The sequence below is a fragment of the Typopeltis vanoorti genome, chromosome 19, assembly GCF_054136105.1.
Source record: "Typopeltis vanoorti isolate ZY-2024b chromosome 19, IOZ_Tvanoo_1.0, whole genome shotgun sequence".
NCBI classification, from domain to species: domain Eukaryota; kingdom Metazoa; phylum Arthropoda; class Arachnida; order Uropygi; family Thelyphonidae; genus Typopeltis; species Typopeltis vanoorti.
The window spans coordinates 77,249,709-77,268,171 of record NC_143567.1 but is presented as its reverse complement, the minus strand read 5'-3'; the positions used below and the strand labels follow the sequence as shown (position 1 = coordinate 77,268,171).

The 18,463-nt window shown below is 34.6% G+C and overlaps 1 protein-coding gene across 1 annotated transcript in view; it reads right to left on the bottom strand.

The window, feature by feature from the left end:
- Positions 1-410: 410 nt before the first annotated feature.
- The window catches only part of LOC150096266 (calcium-activated chloride channel regulator 2-like), a 65,172-nt gene continuing 47,119 nt past the window's right edge, over positions 411-18,463 (bottom strand). Inside the window, exons 6-14 of the mRNA XM_090408830.1 lie at positions 16,722-16,809; positions 16,077-16,292; positions 15,605-15,925; positions 13,943-14,167; positions 11,445-11,570; positions 6,104-6,251; positions 5,793-5,945; positions 3,972-4,187; positions 411-2,443 (exon numbers count right to left, since the gene is read on the bottom strand). Of these exons, the coding sequence (XP_090264956.1) occupies positions 1,611-2,443; positions 3,972-4,187; positions 5,793-5,945; positions 6,104-6,251; positions 11,445-11,570; positions 13,943-14,167; positions 15,605-15,925; positions 16,077-16,292; positions 16,722-16,809 (2,326 nt within the window). The 3' untranslated portion in view covers positions 411-1,610. The remainder of the gene's footprint in view (positions 2,444-3,971; positions 4,188-5,792; positions 5,946-6,103; positions 6,252-11,444; positions 11,571-13,942; positions 14,168-15,604; positions 15,926-16,076; positions 16,293-16,721; positions 16,810-18,463) is intronic.

Here is an 18,463-nt window from a genome sequence, read left to right as displayed (position 1 = left end):
TCGGAGAGAGCGTACAGAACTCTTGAATTGCTCTACCTTACTGTGTATGCCACTAGGTTCTAGTCTTATCTTTTAAGCTTATACAGAAACTTAGTGCGTGGAAATCTGCTAGTCGGCAACATCTAGAATGATGAAGTTTAGACAGGTTCAATGCAGACTCCCTCAGAAGTGCATGAAGTGTGCATGCAATTGGATTGATGTATAAATCGAAGGCTTTTATTCAACGTAGAACCAGTATTTGTTAAACGGAAAGATTAACAAATACCACTGAATTTTATCTGATAAGCTCGCCATTAATTTGTTATGAAAATGATAAAATAGTTGGAATAGCTGCTTTTTTTTCAAGTTAGGATTTATTTCTTAAACTGGAAAAATGTTTGTGAAATGTTGGAAAAAGAATTCATCAAAGATTATTCCCTTCTTTTTTTTTTTATTTATTTTACAGGTATTACATTAGTTCTCAAAAACACATTATGGAGATATGAATATGATTTACGACTAAGACAGCATATCAAAAACCAACTGTACAACTCGATCCGATTGCCCGTTTTCGCCTAAAACGTAGAAATGTATTTTGCAGTTCCATAACTGAAAGGCTTTCAAAGCAGTAAATAATGACAGCTCAGTACTCAGTAAATGGCTCAGTCGAACACGTGACGAATTATTTATTTATTTTTTATTTATTTATTTTTTTTTTATTATCAGAAGCAACAATTTCAACTAAAAGCATCCAATACTGCAATAAACACAGAACAAGAATCCTCTAGCATGATGGGATGAGCATCGACTCAAAGGGCGAGCACGCACGCACACACACACACGCACAGAATGAAATTACCGTTAGTATACTGAGTGTATAATCCAGTGAGAACGTCTACCAATTAATTGGATGATGGAGTTTATGAATCAAAATCTCGGAGCCAGTGATATGAAGCTGGAATAGAAAAAGTTTAGACTGAGAAAGATAATTTTATCAAATTCTTCCTGGAGGCCTAAATTGGCTTAGAAAACTTCCATGTTTGGTCTTTTGAGCAGAATTTCCAGGCTACTCAACTCTCGGCATACCCACGACGCTAATGCACTATAGATTTGCAACCTTTAGGGTTGGATAATCATTCAAATAAAAAATAATGACAATTCTCCTTCATTGGACGATCTCTCGACAAAAAACGTGCGAAATGAATTTTCTAAATCCAATTTGGATTGTCAAAATCTGCATGATAAAATCTGAACTTCTCGCGGAGACTATCTCCGGATGGCATGGCCATGTTCTAAACCTCCACGGATGACCACCTTTCCAACTGGATATTAGCATTAAATTCCTTATGCGGGCATAAGGAAGTTGCGTATTTCAAAAAAAAATTAATTTCAACAATAAAATTATTTTTGCAATGGTTGCATTTGATTCTGTGCTGTGTATGCGTATACTCACTGCATAATGAAAAATAAATAAAAACTGACGATGGTGAAAATGAACACACACACACGAATTGTCAATGATTGATCCAGCACTCGAGGGGATGGATCCATTTAAAAAAAAAAAAACATCTTTGGCAGGAGCTCTTCCCTGAGACTCGTAATCTTCCCTAAGCTTTTGACCCCACTATTTATCACACTTGGGTAACTTGACGAGTAACTGAAGTGTTCAACGACTTCTGTGAAGAATGCAGCTCTGGATTAAAGTCCACATTTCGGTTGGAATCATAGTCCACATTTCTGTTGGAACGAAGGTCTGCGTTTCTACTGGAATTTTGCCAGTTTTGATAACTGGACACAGAGCTGTAGATGGAATTGACCCTTTCGTTTCCATTTGCATTTTCTAAATCATCCTTCGCTTCAAAATTCTTAGCATCTTGTTTCTTGTCGAAATGGTCCAAAAGTTCCTTAGCAGACCAAGATTGAACTGGACTGATCGTGGAGCCCTCTGGTGGCAGTGATTTTGTCACAGAAGACTGACTACCGCTTAATTTAGAGTTTGCGTCTGCATCTAAATTATTATGACTTTTATGAGATTTCTTTCTTTGCCTTGACATTATCAAGAACGCTATTGCAATGCTAATTAAAAGGAATGTAACCCCTATAATGATGCCCACAATCATTCCTATTTCAGAAGTACCTAATCCGGCGATAGCATCGCTAGTACCCCCGCCACTCTCAGAGCCATTGTTCCCAGGTGTGGTTGATGGCGAATCGATTGGGGAAGGAGGAATGGCATTAAAAACCTCGACGACATTGGAAGGGGAGTTTGGATTTCTTGTTGTCCGAACAGCAAAGTAAATGGTTTCATTGTCTCTGTCTTTGATTAGCGTTGTTATTCTTACGGTGCTACCAACATCTTTTGGCATCAAAGAGGGCCCTTGTATGTCTTCAAGTTGCACTCCCTTTTCAAAATTTTGTAGGGCATCCACTCGATTTTCAAACATTCGAATATCGTAATCTAAAACTGTTGAGAAAAGAAACAAATATATTTTAATGTTCATAATGATTACTTGTATATACTAAAATATTGCACTATTATATAAATCTATATTATACTGAAATATAATAAATTCTAATAACACACACAACACGAGTGTATATGGTTGGTCATTTAACTTATGTTCTTATTATTATCAACGTAAAGTGATTTTTTAACACAATATTCCGAGAAATAATCCTGTCTGACACAATACGTTGACTTTGTAATTAATATGTAAAGGACATGCACGACTAGGTGAGAAAATGCACGCTTCGTTGATCATCCAATACATAGTTAATGATTTCCTTACAAATAACATTGATTTAGTTATAGGGGAAAAAAAAAAACCATAGCTAGTAAACAAATTACTTCAGAGTTTTAAAAATTGTGGAGAACTTAACTTTTTTTTGTTCCAAATATCCGTTGTATGATTTATTTCATAATTAAACATTTCGTTCAGGACAGACTGCAGACGAAATATCACTGGGTTATGTTAATGTCAACCATTGCAAACAAATTCAAAAATGTTTGTTTACAATTACCTGTAACTGATTCATGAAATTTTAATTTAAACCTCACATACTAATTAGAAATAAAAGTTAATTTATATATATATATATATATATATATATATATATATATATATATATATATAAATTATTTTTGTCTTCAACTATTGACGTCTGTTAATTAGTTGGAATTTTCGTTCTAAACATCAATTAATATATTCCAGCACTAAATAACTTACTTTAGTAATGTGCGGCGCATGCGCACAAATATACAAAGATAAGAACGCACGCGCTTTCGTTTTCAATATTTTTTTTTTTTAAATAATTGCAAGCGTCAAAAATAAATCAAATAGCGGTGTAAGGTAGTTTCAATCTTAAAAAATAAAAACAATTTAATATATTCTATAAATGTTATGTATATTATAATATACTGCTAATTTATTTTTAAAAAATAGTCTTGTTAAGTTCTATAATTTAATAACACATTACGTACGTTTTTAAGAAATTTTACATGAAAATATAAATAGTGCCGTTTTTTACCCGATAGAAGTTTCCTATTATTATTATTATTCCTGACACCTCCAAGCAGTCGGAAGACTCATCGCGGGAGGACACCTACAACTGTCTCAACCACTACACCGAACCTCTACTACGAATCGTCTCTATCAACGCCATCTACCGCCCACCTCTACCACCACCACCACAACTAGTATTTTTTGTCTGTAAATTGCGTGTGTTCTGAAGGGCCGCTTTGTCTGTATGCGGGATGAAAAACCCAGTTTCCGGGAGAAAAAACCTGCTACCTCCGTATGAGATCGGCTAACTCGCCTTCGATTGAAATCGTCCAGATAAAGATTCCTCCCGTCGCGACGAGAATCGAACTTCGGCCTATTCCAATCGAAGGCCGCAATGTACCGTCGTTCTTCCAATTGTGCTACGGAGGCGCTTTTAGAGTTCACGAAATTAATATAAATTACCTGAAATGCAAATAAATATGTACTTACTGTCATTTGCGTCATAACCATCAGGAGTGGAAAATTCAAGCGTAAATGAACGACTGTCACGAAATGTAGCCCTGAGATCACATATTCTGCTAGGCGGTAAGTTATTTTCGGAAAGTATGTTAATCACGATGAAAGTTCCATAAGTGGCGATTCGATTAAAAGGTGGCGCTGATGTTGCATCACTGACTGGAACAGAGCTACCACAACAGTACTTTGCTAGAATATAAAAAAAAAAAGTTTCATTAATAGTTATTTTAACTTTCTTTGATGTAATTTCTACTTCGATCAAAGACGCGCCTTATACTTTATCGGGAAATAATATGAATGAAGTTCTCCCATTATTAAATGGAAACGATGAGTGTTTTGTAACGTTCTATGAAATTAGAAAAGAAGAGTTGACAAACTAACTTTGATATACCGTATGCCAGCCTACTAATATTCACGTAACAGAGTAGCATGAAAAACCTTTCGACGCTCATAAACTTTGCTAGCAAAGTTCTGAAGCGTTGAGAAGTAACAAACCTCGGGTATACGGCCCTCATAAATTGACCCGACCTTCTAAATTAGTAAATACACACTATGCAATTCCTCTAAACATCTGCTGCGATATTTACCTTTCGGTTAAGAAGGCCTAAATTCAAATTCCGTCTATGATTGGGCTGTTCTGAATTATGGCCGAAACAATTGAACCTATAAGCAGTGGCGTAGCTAGAGCTGTTGCCGTCCGGGGCGGTCCCTGAGTTTGTCGCCCCTCTCAATACACAACAAAAAGTCAAAACGACGTAGAGGGAAATAAATTAAAACACTGTTTATTTTTTAAGTAAAACTTTAATTTCAACATTCTAAAATGTTATTTTTCTTGCTTTTCTGTTAGCAAAATCGTCGGTGACATTGGCGAAGGCCATTTTATAGTAACGCAGGTAATTCTTAATCAAATTTTATTTAGAAAAACTCTTCTCACAACTAGCAACACTTACAGCAATTGTGAGGAAAATTCGCAGTAGTATTACAATATTTGAAACTGAGTTCTCGAGACTGTATTTTAGAATTAACTGCAAAAGTTCAAAAAGGTTCAAAGTGCCGCCCGGGGCGGACCTCCTCCTCCGCACCCCCCCCCCTAGCTACGCCACTGCCTATAAGGGTATTACAGAAATTAATTGAGTGTTCTTCTGACCAGTTTGTCTGTTTTGCGTAAGAAAAGAAAAAACAAATACGAGTTTCCAGAAGGAAATCCTACCACCACTACCGTATGACACTAGCTAAATGAACTTCAAATGAATAGTCTATATAAAGGTTCGCGTTTTTGACGGGACTGAACCTAGGTATTTCCAACCCAAGGGCATCGTCCTTACCACCCGAGCTACACAGGCACTCCTGTCAACTGAAGCGAGGAACTTTTATAACGCTTGCTCAACTGTCAGCGATTTAGAGATCGTACCCTAGAGTGAGCAGGATTTGTATTGTCTTCCTCTAAGACAATACAAACTTGCCGCAGAATACCGCAACTAGCAATGATAATACGCCTGTTCTCGTACTCTTGCTTCCGTTCTTTGATCGTAAATACGCCAATGACAATATGTGCAATCCAACTGTACCTGAGAAATATGTATTTATAAGAACTTTTCAGCTGAAGGTGAGTTATTCGGTTTTATGTGGTGGTGGAAAGGTTTTTTTGTCTAGAAATCTTGCAGTGAAAATGTCCGCAATTAAAAAATATAGGAGCCTTGTGCCCTGGTTCAGTTTTGTTTCTATATATAATAAGTTTGATACAAAACATGAAGTGAAAATTCAAGTTCCGGAATAGCATTTTAATCACTTTACCTAGATTAGATTGTTCATTTGGAGTCAATGCTTGCACAATAATTTGAGTTTCCGGTGTATGGGTGACTTTTATAGTGAGGAAGTAATAACCTTCTGTGCTGAAATCTCTGAAATATCTGGAATAGATACCGTCATTCTTTGTTATATCCGGATCTGAAAAAGAGCAAAGAGATTTTTAAAAAGTGTCTTCGTAATTATATAAAAAAAAAAAAGATTACAAAGATGAAATATGTTCTAGTGATAACTTCATTTGTTTACTATCCTCAATATCCTTAGCTTTTTTTTTTCCCCGAAGAGTAGCGAGTACTTACCTCCGACTCCGTTATCATATAGCAATAGCTGAGTCATCGCACGACTTTCTCTTGGGTGGTAAATAAAGGCGGTCACGTTAGCGTTAATCAAGGGACGATTTCCACTTAATACCCGAGCATATACCACAACAGGACGAGAAGCATCCACCTGTTGAGAAACATTTAAGAAATAGTGAAAACTTTCACGGAATCATTCATGTACTGTACGATACAAAACACTCACTTAGAAATTTGTCATATAACACTACAATATATTCCCTGCTTTCATATTTACTTACATCCTTATTGTTATCAGTGGGATCCGACGTGAGCCTAATCTCAAAACAAGTATGTGAATTTATCAGTTTATTTGTGGTGCACTGACAGTAATACAAATTACAACAAAGATAGCAAAGAATTGCACTCCTGAACACTCCTTGAGATACAAGTGGAATTTCGTAAAGAGAACGTAATTATTTGGTTTTGACACGGAAGTGAGAAATTTCTGAAGCAATAATCATTGTCACTTAAAATTGCATGTCTTTCTCTTAACATGTTAGGATTGATGGCCTGTCTCAACCAAGTGACCTGGATTCGTTTAAAATTAATGAATATCAAGATAGGGCCGTTAATCTACACAATGTAACTGCATTTAGCCTTCTTCGGTAGAATATTTTTTTAAAATATCCTTCGCCTTCTATGAATAAAAATTATAATTCGAAATATATCCAGGAAAAACCAAATGACTACTGCATGGGTAGTTGTTGGGCTTTTACTGTAGTCTAAACTTAACAGAAAGGGCTTGCAATTTATCTTAGACATTTTGAAAAGATTATTTCTTGTTGATTAAAATATTATATTTTCAATTAAATGAATACGTGCTATATATGTATAACACGATTTATTCATGTTATAGTTATATATGTATACAGTGAAGTCCTTTTTCGAGAATCAAAACTTTCTATAATAAATTCGGAAAAATATTAAATACAACAAATTTCGGCTATTTAAGTACAAGGCTGTATTAACTAGTTCAGATTAAGTCCTCAAGGTTGCCTGATATTAGTTATTCGAAGTAAACAGTAAATAATGAATGCAAAAACCTTGTTCTTAAATAACCTCCAGCATTTTCTTTTTCAAGAAAATTTCACACTTAATTTTTTCTTAAGTCACTTCTACCCCATGCAGGATTGCAAACCCATAGCAATTCATGAGCCCTGCTCTAGAAACCAAACATTCATTTTTTTTTAAGTCACCTCAAGCATGTCATAAGCAAGTCGGTGGTCTTCACCGGCCGATGAAAATCATCTATCACCTAAAGATATTTGCAAACATCTTTAGGTGTTACATGCAATGGGATTCGAACCCATAGTTTGTAGTCGGGGAGTGGATACAATCCCTAACTAAAAAGCCCTGGTTGAAGGAGATCTAGAAATCTGTTGAAAATAAGATTTTTCACGTGACTCCCATGAAGGGTTATAAACCTGTAGTGCGTTAGTACACCGTAGATTTAGAATAAATTCAGAATACTTTTTTTATTATTTTTTTTTAATTTCAAATCTGAAGAATTTCGCATAAATTCTTTACAAAAATTATTTACAAAATTAATTTAGTAATATTTGAAACACTTTTGATCTATATATGCATAATTTAAGCAACTGAGATTATCTATTAAGAAAAATTAATGAAAACGTTGAAGAAGGAAAATTTCGAATAAGGATTCAAAGTTCAAATTAAATGAAACTGTAAAGGTATGTTTTTGGAAACATACACACACCCCTACCAGAGAGAAACACAAGAAATTGATCACTATCAGATAGGTGGAACAAAAACACAATTATCTTGAAAAGTCACATGCCTATCATCTAATCGACCGAGTTAAAATAGTTTGTGTCACAGCCTTAATTTACCAGACCGATAATTCACTTATTAATCAGCGGAGAGAATTTTCAGTTTCATATAGATCTCTTTACCTTAAATATTTTTAGGTTATTAAAGCAAAACTATAACACGTTTTTCAAATTAATCATGAATATATGCTACATTAAACCCGCTATCTGTATTGAGTTCTAGTATATCACCACGATTATGGTTGCATTTTTCGATGGAGCTGCTATTGACGATTTTTAGTAAAATAATAATAATAATAATAATAATAATAATAACTTTTATTATTAGTAGTATTATCACTACTTATAGGGGGAAAGACTCTTTATAGCTGTTATCCAATGCATTTTATTCATTTCTTTTTTTAACAAAAATATCCGAGTGAAGTGATTAAATGGGAAGATACAGTCCCCAAAACAGATGCATAGTATCCTGATGGCGCATTAGTCTGGCCATAGAATAAAATACAGTTTACCCTTGAAGAACGCGGGTTTGAACAGCGCGGATCCACTTATACGCGGTTTTTTTTATGATTAAATATACTTTAAAATATTTTGGAGATTTACGACAATTTGAAAAAACTCGCAGACGAACCATGTAGCTTAGAAATACTGAAAAAAATAAAAATAAAATAAGAAAAAGTGAGGTATGTTATGAATGCATAAATATATGCAGATACTATCGTATTTTAGAGGCTCAGTCAGTACAGACAAAGCTTCTTTGGTCGGAAAGACCTGGGTTCGATTCCCATCGGTGACCTGAGGAACCTTTATCTGACGAAAGGTGAGTTAGCCGGTCTCCTATGGAGGTAGGTTTTTTCCGCCCAGAAACTTGGGTTTTTCGTTCCCCAAAACAGGCAAACCGGCCCCGTGAACAGAAGGATTACAGTCATGAATACGTCCCAGCCATATGCCGATCCCGAGCAGGGATAAAGTTGGGGGAGGGGGGGGGGGATTCGAGAAAGCAATGGCGAACTACCCTGTCAAAAATCTCACCAAGAACGTGGGCAATGCCTACAAAGTTACCTAGGATCGGAAACGACTGAAAGGTAAACATCACCACTAGTCTATTTTATCATTTACTACCATAAAGATACAGAAATCTATCATAAAAAGTTAAAATTCATCAAAATTTACGCACACAAACACTTACAGATCGTGTATGGTCATTTGCAGTCGAGAGAAATGTAAACGTAAGGATGCAGTGTTAAATCATAACTGCATAAAATTAACTGTTATTAATTAGTTAAATTAATTAGTATAAAATTTAAAAAATTATAACGAGTCATTGATTAACGTATAGGCCAGGCTACCGCGACGCAATCGTATCGATTTCACTGGGCTACCATAAAGCAATCATATTGCAGCTTTTTCGATATCAATGTAGGAATCGTTATACCTGAAATTCATAAATAAATATGAATTTCTTTTTCAGACTATCTTTTCATTTTTGGTGTCTAGTGTTAGTAATACGTATAACATGTACAGTGTTTTGTATCATATAAGAAAATATTGATGCAGGTACTGACAGATATGCGATTCATCTTGTAAACAGATGAATCGCATGTCTAGAAAAAAGACATTTTCTTTTTTCTAGCTTATTTTATTGTAAGAATGTAGTATATATAATACATGCATGCATACCATACAAAATACGTGTTAATCGACTGTTTATGTTATCGGTAAGGCTTCCGGTCAACAGCAAGCTATTAATAGTTATGTTTTGGGAATCAAAAGTTATACGCGGATTTTCGAACAACGCGGGAGGTTGGCGTCCCTAACCCCCCCCCCGCGTTGTTCATGGGTCAACTGTTGTTTTATTTGACTAACAGACAGATATTGATAGGACGAATATGTTTCCATGTCGATAATAGATTCTTCTTGCAGAGTAGTTATATTTCAAAATAGAATAGGTTATATTTTCAGTGTGTCCTTTTATTTATGTTGAGTCGACTGATATTATTTTGCCTTTTATCAAATTGCATTTTGTTACTATCATACTGCCTGTTAGAGCACACGCATGTCGATGTTCTAGTTTATAAATAACAGAACGCATATTTTATAATCCACATATTTCTTTAAACATTAATAGACTCTTGGTGATGGAAACAAAGCCCACAAAACATTTTAAATTAAATTAGAACTTCTGGGCTTGCTTTTAGTTTAAGAATCTCCGCTCTATTAATCTGTATGCCCGTGTTTTCGAAGCACACAGTTTTGAATATAAATCACGCTAAAAATATCATAACAGCGCCCTTTATTTATATAATAAACTTTTAACCAATTATGAGATAATAAATCAACCAGGTCATGCCGCTTCCCCATAAACTACATCTTAAGAGATGTGTTCTGCCTTTTAATGAAAATCACGTGACGGCCAAAAGCATTTACCATAATGGATGCGTAGTTACTTACAGAATATTAATTTTCTGTAACTAATCAATATCAGTAACCAGAAGATGAACAAAAATTCGAATATTACCTTATTATACGTTTTTGAATGGTGGTGTCTTGAGTTCATTGCAAAAGACGATTGAAAGAGTCAGAATATTGTAAAAATTAAATCTGCTTCCCAATCTTGCATGACTGAAATACGCCATGAATTGTTGTCTATCTGGTGTGGCACATCACCGAACATCTGAGTGACCAAACGGCATCTGTTGATGTCCAATGAATAGACGGATGGATGAATAGTTGTCTGTCTACCAAAAAGGCTTGGATTAATGATCAAATACCAGTGCACGTACACAATTTGTACATCGCCCACCGTTCCTTGACTATTTTTATATTCAGTCGTGTTTGAATTTCATTCCTCTAATCAGCTCGACCCCAAATTCAACCCTTTAAACACTTGCTTAGAAAATGAAGGAAAAGAACACAATATCCTTAATAGTGTTCCAAACAAATTAAACGAAGTTTTTTTAATAGGCACCTTCCATTATCAAATCTCAATTTCATTAATGCGAATAATTAATAGGACCTAGTGACCATGATAACCGGCTAATTGGAATTTTATTAACCATCCATAAACAGTCATATTTAGATGAAATTAAGATATCATACTTAGTGTACTCAGTCAAAGCTGCGAATGTACTCGCTATTACGTCTTAAAACGTCATCCTAAAGGACCGTATTTTGGTTTTTTATTAAATACTGTTTTTAGCACTTAATAAAAGTGCTAAAGCGGTGCTAATTTTCAGGTTATCTAATCTGTAGTAAACTCAGAGATTAACAATTAATAAACGTTTCCAATCCTTTGAATGAAATTATCAAAATAAATAAATAAATAATATATAGTGAATCAAATATAGTGGATAAAAAGTGAATCAAAATACAAAATCATCAAATTTCATTTGTACTTTAGAGAAAAAATAAACAACAATGAATGAAATAAACACGAAAATATTCGGTCTGATTTTACTGGATTTTAACGGAAAAAAATATTTAACAATGAAATAAACATGAAAAAAACTTACAATTTGATTTTCATTCGTTATCCAGCAACTAACTCTTATTGTATCACTCTGCGTTTTTCCTAAAACTTCTATATTTAGGTCCTCGTTATACTCACCTCTTTTAGTGAGATTAACTTGAAACTCACCCTAACAACAACAACAAAAAAGGGATGAATTAATAAACATCAATTAATTAAGATAAAATTAAAACTAAGTTAATAATTAAATAAACAGAATAGTAAACGTCGGTAATAACCCCACTAGATCGCGGAAAGTGTTCTGAGGTATTCTGGATCAAAAAGACAGAATAACATCCCAGGATTAAGGCACTGGCTTGATGGGCGGACGGTGCGTTTCACGTGATTTCACAAATATTCGATGGGATTTAAATCAGGGAAAAGCCAGGGGAGTAATGCTAGAAAATGCTCTTAGAACCGTGTTTAATAAAGTGAACCTTGTGACGAGGGACGTTGTCTTACTGGAAGAGTTCAGGTCTATCGGGCCATAGTCATCATGTAGAGCAATCCGCAAGTAAGAATTAGCGATCAAAGTGTGTTCGATGGGGATGAGAGGACTCAATGATGTCCATACGAACAATCTGTATACTAAGATACCGCGGCAACCGGCCGCGGTATCTTTGTGACAAAAAAAAAAAAAAAAAAGGACCGACACTGGGGTACACGACAGGAAACTATCCAAGAGTCAATCAATAGTATCCAAAATTGTGAAATGGATTCTTGAGGGATGGCAATTTTTTTCGCAACTTTTTTTTTTATACCTGTTCCCCAGTGTCGGTCCTTTTTTTTTTTTTTTTTTTTTGTCACAAAGCATCACAGTGCCTTAGATATACCCTACCCCATGATAATTTTAAGACGAATTCTATGTTGCAGGTATAGTAGCATGATAAAAATAATATACCAATCAAAATAATCGTATAATTATTTTTATGGGTGATATGTGATATAAATGCCAAAGCTAGCAAAAGAAATAATGAAGATGAAAGAATAATAAATAACGAATCTTGTGGTCGAAGAAATGAGAATGGTGATCTACTGGCAACATTTTCTGAAATGGGTAATCTCGTGATAGGAGGAAGCTTATGTAAACATAAAGAAAATACATAAAATGATCTGGATATCACCGGATATGTAAAAACAAAAGTTAAATTGATCTTAGTGCAATCAAAATCGGTTTTAAAAACTCACTCTTAGATGTTAAAGCATAGCGAAGAACTGATGTAGAAGGTGATCGTTACTTAGGGACAGCTAAACTTACGGATGTGTAGGAAGAAGTAAATTAACAATGAAAATGAAGCAATAAAGGAGAAATAATTAACATGATAGAGAAGATTAAAAAGCATGTGGCAATGATAACATAGTTGCAGAAATACTTAAGATAAGTAAAGAAATTGCTGCCGATATGTTGCAAATGATCTTCAGTAGGGATTGAAAAGATTCCCTTATTATTGCCGGCCTAGTGGTTAGCGTATCCGCTCTCCAGCCAAAAGGCTGCGGGTTCGAATCCCGCCGTGAGCATGGATGTTTGCGATTGCCTGTGGAAATAATAGTGGTGTTGGTCGGCGGTAGATGGCGTTGGCGTAGTTGTGGTTGGTAGAGAGTTGTAGAGTGGGTACCCTCCCTCGATGAGTCTTTGGACTCCCTGGTGGTGTTACGTAATAATAATACAGCAAACAACGTCAAAAAAAAACGGTTACAAAAGGTTTTAAGGAGAGGAATGAAATCGAATTTCAACTGGAAGAGCTGCATTAGACGAATGATAGCGTTAATATTATCAAAGCATATGGGTTTACAAATAAAATCAGAATCGCTGAAAAAGTTGGACTTAAAATAAATACGAATAAAACAAAAGTTCGTAAACCTATTAACAAATGCTCAATAGAAATTAAAATTGACCAACAAACAGTAGAAGTTACGAATTTTACATTCTTGGAAGCTAACGTTGATACTGAAGATGGAAATGACAAGGATGTAATAGAAACACTGACGAAAGCAAATAGTGCTCTGAGAAGATTGAATAGTATATATGGAATCCTTCGGACATCATAATAAAACAAAACAACAATCTTCACTAAAACAGTACTATAATCAACTATCAAAAAGCTAGATTGGGAGTCATTCTTAAATTATACATGTAGGTGGGAGGAGAGAGATTGCAATAGTATGATACACGGCACAAAAAACATTTCGTCAAAATTTGAATTGTTCAGATTAAAAATTCTGCGCCTTATCGCATTATAAAAATCATTTTCAATCAAAGATTCTTAAATAAAAACAAAAACCATTAATTATTGATAGCGAAATGCGATAGTACAACGTTAACTAAAAATAGCAAAAAATGCACGTCTTTTGCTAAAAGTTTTCTCCCAAAAATGGAGAAAAAAATGTAATACTTGGGAAAATTGGAGAGGAGAATCAAAAATGAGATGTGTGAATCGTTTAAAGAATATTCAGTATTCATAAAATAATAATAATAAATGAAAAAAAACTAATGGCTTTTACCGTGTCGCCGACGTCAAATATTAAAACGGAATTCACAAGATCTGATACCAGCGCATATGGCTGCTCGGTGTTATTTACTTGGAATGTAACATCACGCCTAAGAAATGGACTTCCCGTTAACAAAGAGCTTCCAAATATTGCAACGCTACTTCCCCGTAGTGTACGATCCAGAGAAAAAGACACGGTGCCGCCTCTTTCGTCCTTCTTCAAGATGGTCTGCTTCACCTTGGAGGAAAGACAACATACAGATCGATGTTAAACTCGAGCTTTAAAGTCTAATTCTGAATTATAAAGTTCTAGTTTTTAGTTTTAAGATTATTTTGAAATATTCTGTTAACGTAAATGTGAAGAACAAATACACGGGAGGCACATCTGCCTCCGATTCTGAGATTATATATATATATATATATATATATATATATATATATATATAAATAAATAAATAAATTTTTTTAATTAATTATTATTGTTGTTGGCCTTCAGACTAGAGTTTGTCTAGAATAGTGACGGCGTGCACTCCATAAATGATCCAAATTCATATTGATACCTGGATGTACAACTAAATATGTTTCAGTTCGGGTTTAAGATGGTGAAGAGAACACCAGAGTACCTGAAGGAAAACAATCCCACAGTCACAGTCCAATACGATACAGCCGATGAACGAAACATTGAATAATCACCATGTCTGGTTTGGCTAGTTTGTATCTATTCATTCATCTTCCTTCCTCGCATAAATTTTCTTGAATTTATTTATTATTGTTAGCACATATTTATATACAAACATATAGCAATAACGAAATATACAACATTAAGAAAAAAAAATTATTTTTTATTGACATATATTTAGGAATTTCAATTGCATGACTTTTCCATAGCATCGAACGTGTTCAAAATCAAAGCTAAGTGGAAAGTCAGAGGGATGACTAAGCTGGGTAACGTTAAAAATAAATAAATAACTACCTAACTCATAATGTACTACGAGTTACTAAATGTTTAAAAATTAAACTCGTTATTATTTTGACAATGAAACTAAAGTCGACTTATTTCATTCTCTTGAACTTGTTTTTAAAAATTTCAGATATCTCATTTATGGATTTGCTAAAACGTAACACAAAATTTAGAGTTACTTCTTGATTTTAAATTATATCCTTTGGCAAGGTACGCGCGGATATTTGAGATCATTTGAGAGAACTCGTGTGTTTATGTTAAAGTAACATGACGCCACTTTCGTCTCAAACAAACCATCAAAAAAAAACGTTTCCAGGTATAGACAAAAACTGACACTGACCTTTGCTGTACCAGAACACACACACAGGATAACGTCTTCAACTAACATTAAAACAGTGGATAGGTATCCATGAGAGGAAAAAAACTGCACGGACCACGAACAAAAAACCACACCACAGCAGAAGCCACCAAATGATAAACGCGAAGAATTTCACAGATCCACGATATGCTAGGGTAGCCGTAAGCTAATGGTTCCCGATCGGCATGAACAAATAGCTCAATATATAATTACATTTGGTGGCTGATGTCTAATATCTATGAAACTTATCTTCGTTTTCTGGTAATAAAACGCAATTAAATTCTTCTTTACATTTAGCTTATAGCTGGGAATGATTTTGACCGCTTTAACACAAAATATATTAATGAAATACTTACTCTTACTGGGAGAGTGCTCTCCCACGAGCGTCCTCTGATAGCCGAACTAAATAAATCCGACATGAGGGAAAATGCATTTATCGAGTCGCTAAGTTGCCGTCTCGGCACAAAAAGAAACTTCCCATAACTCGCTGCAGCCAACTGTTGCAGTGTTGTAGAAAATGGAACCGGAGTCTGCTCTGGATACCAAACAATAAAAAGCATCACTTTTTCTGCCACCAGTTTGTTTTGAAGATCTTGGACTTTTTCCTTCGAAATATCGACCTTAGTTACAAGGATGATAATTCCTCCAGAAGCACTTCCACCATCATTCTTCAGAACCTGGGAGCCAGAAATACAAACATTTTGGATTACATATTTCATTGAATAATATTAAAACGAATACTGAAGTATTTAGTATTAATACTAAATTATAGTAATGATATTGCCGCATTACTTTTCGAACTCTACACTTATGCAGCAAAATGCTTACCCTAATGCTTTCCGATATAGCACTAGCGAGATCAGGCTCAGGATGAGAATCCTCTTCTATCGGAAATTCCACCTGAATTTTGCCCATCACGTCTTTATTGGTTTCTTGTAGATATAAGGTATCATTTCTCTTACTATAGTTAACAATTCCAATCTTGCTTCCTTCAGGAAGTTCGAATTTAATGATTTTAGCCAAAGCTCTGCTTACAATATTGATCTTTTGGATGAAAAAATAAAATAAAATAAAAAATACATGAATAAATAAATACAAATTCTTTAAAAAAAGTTTTAGTCAGCGACCATTGCAATTACAGATTAAATCGATTCAATATTATTATATTTAACTATTAGATTCGATATACACGAAGATTAGTATAACATATACCCATAATTTCCCAACGTTAGCTGGGAAATGTTGGGAAATTGATAGGCCCATAGCAGACGAAACTCTTAGTTTCGTCTGCTATGGGCCTATCAATTTCCCAAGTCTTTTCCAATAGAAGATGGCATCTAGAGACGCAAGCTGAACACAAAAATGTAAATAATTCAAAAGTTAAAAAGATAATAAGCAGGGAAAGGTACTTTCCTAATGCTATATACATATTTGAAAATAAGACAAGCATCGTTGAAAATATGATCGACTTACATCTTTCATGCCATCGACAGCCACAACAATTCTCAGTTTGGACTCTTGCACATATCTGATATTCGTCGGGGGAGGTGACCTCGTCCATCTGTAATATAAAAATATATCATTAGAGTCACATCAGCCAGTTAACAGACAAAAATATGACTGTTTGGGTGAACTAAACACCAGAGTTTCTAGGTGGAAAAGCCCAGTTATCTCCATATGGGATTGGTTAAATCACCAGTTATTTCTCTGTTCATGACAAGAATGGAACTCAAGTCTTTTCCAATGGAAGATGGCAGTTTATTAGAAGTATCGTTTCGGTTTGGTTTTCTATGAAATTTCATAACAACAACGAATTTTTGATTTTAATAACAACATGGCTTTATTCCCAGTCTATGGTTTTTCTAGAACAGTGAGATTTACAATAAATACAGCGTTAACAGAATCGCTAATGGTCATGCTATTCAAGTTTGCAGCCGAGCGAGTATGTTAACCACTCGACCAACTAAATCAGCAAACTAGGTCTTCTTGTTGAGACCTAACCTTCATCTATATTCATGCTGTTTCGGATATCATCCATTAGAGGCAAACCTACCCGCACGACTGAAATCAAAGTTCAAGTCCACTTCTATCAATATCTATCACAGACAGAAGTAAAAGAGCATTGCTTTTATTTAATTATTTATTTGCTCTATGATTATCATGTGATATGTTTTCTTTCCCTTTATTTTTCAAGCTTCTTTATATACAAAATATTCAGGTAAGCATATATATTTGTGCGGTGTGTATGTTGGAATTTATCTGTATATTTAACTTTATGATGCTCTGATTATTATCGACTTAAAACATCATTTTTCTTCTATTTTATGTTTTATTTATCATCTTTATGTTTAAGACAGTATTCCAAGAAAAAACTTTACCTAAAATTGTCTCAACAAATGTTCTGTCCGACACACTTTGTCCTTGCAACTAATTTGAAAGGGGTATGCCCAAACTGAGTCTACAAATCGACAATCTTTTGATTAATAATCATGCCTACATGGTTAAGTTCTCTAACCTGGTTTGTGGAGTGGTTACTTCGTCCAACAGGCTGCAGATTCGAATCCCATTTTACCAAAAAAAAAAGAAGGAAAATAGGACTCCAGTTATCGACAGAAGTAATACCCTTGCTATTTTTACGAAATTTTCTTTGGATCGAAATCATGTAGTAAAACCATTAAGTAGCCTGTCTGGATGGCCAAGTGTATATTTTCTTTTCTAAAGATCTTTTCTAAAGATGTACAATGACCAAACTAGAGTGTAAAGGTTCTAGATCGCCATTTCTTCTTTTTCTCGATCATTCAAAAGTGCTCACCATTTAAAGTTTCAGCAAACAAACCTGGAACTTGAGGCCACAATATTAGATTACACAATTCTACCTACTAAAACGCTGTAACAATTCACTTAAAAAAATATATAAAACCTTCACAACTTTATATAACGCATAACGCTACTTTCAAGATGGGGGAAGCGAAAAAAAAATGCTTTTCATATTCCTCTTTGTCTGTAAAGGAAGTTATTTGGGAAAGGGAGTTTTGTGAGCTATGCGCTTGCCCTCTGGGGGAAGTTGCATTAGTTATGATCAGCTGGGAGTAGAATAGCCTTCGGTCTTCTGTATTTGTGGTACTCTGTTTCGTTGTAATTGACAGCTTGTACGATCAGCGGGTTTGAATGTGAACTTGATTTGATGACGAATTTTTCTGCGAAATCGCGAAGAA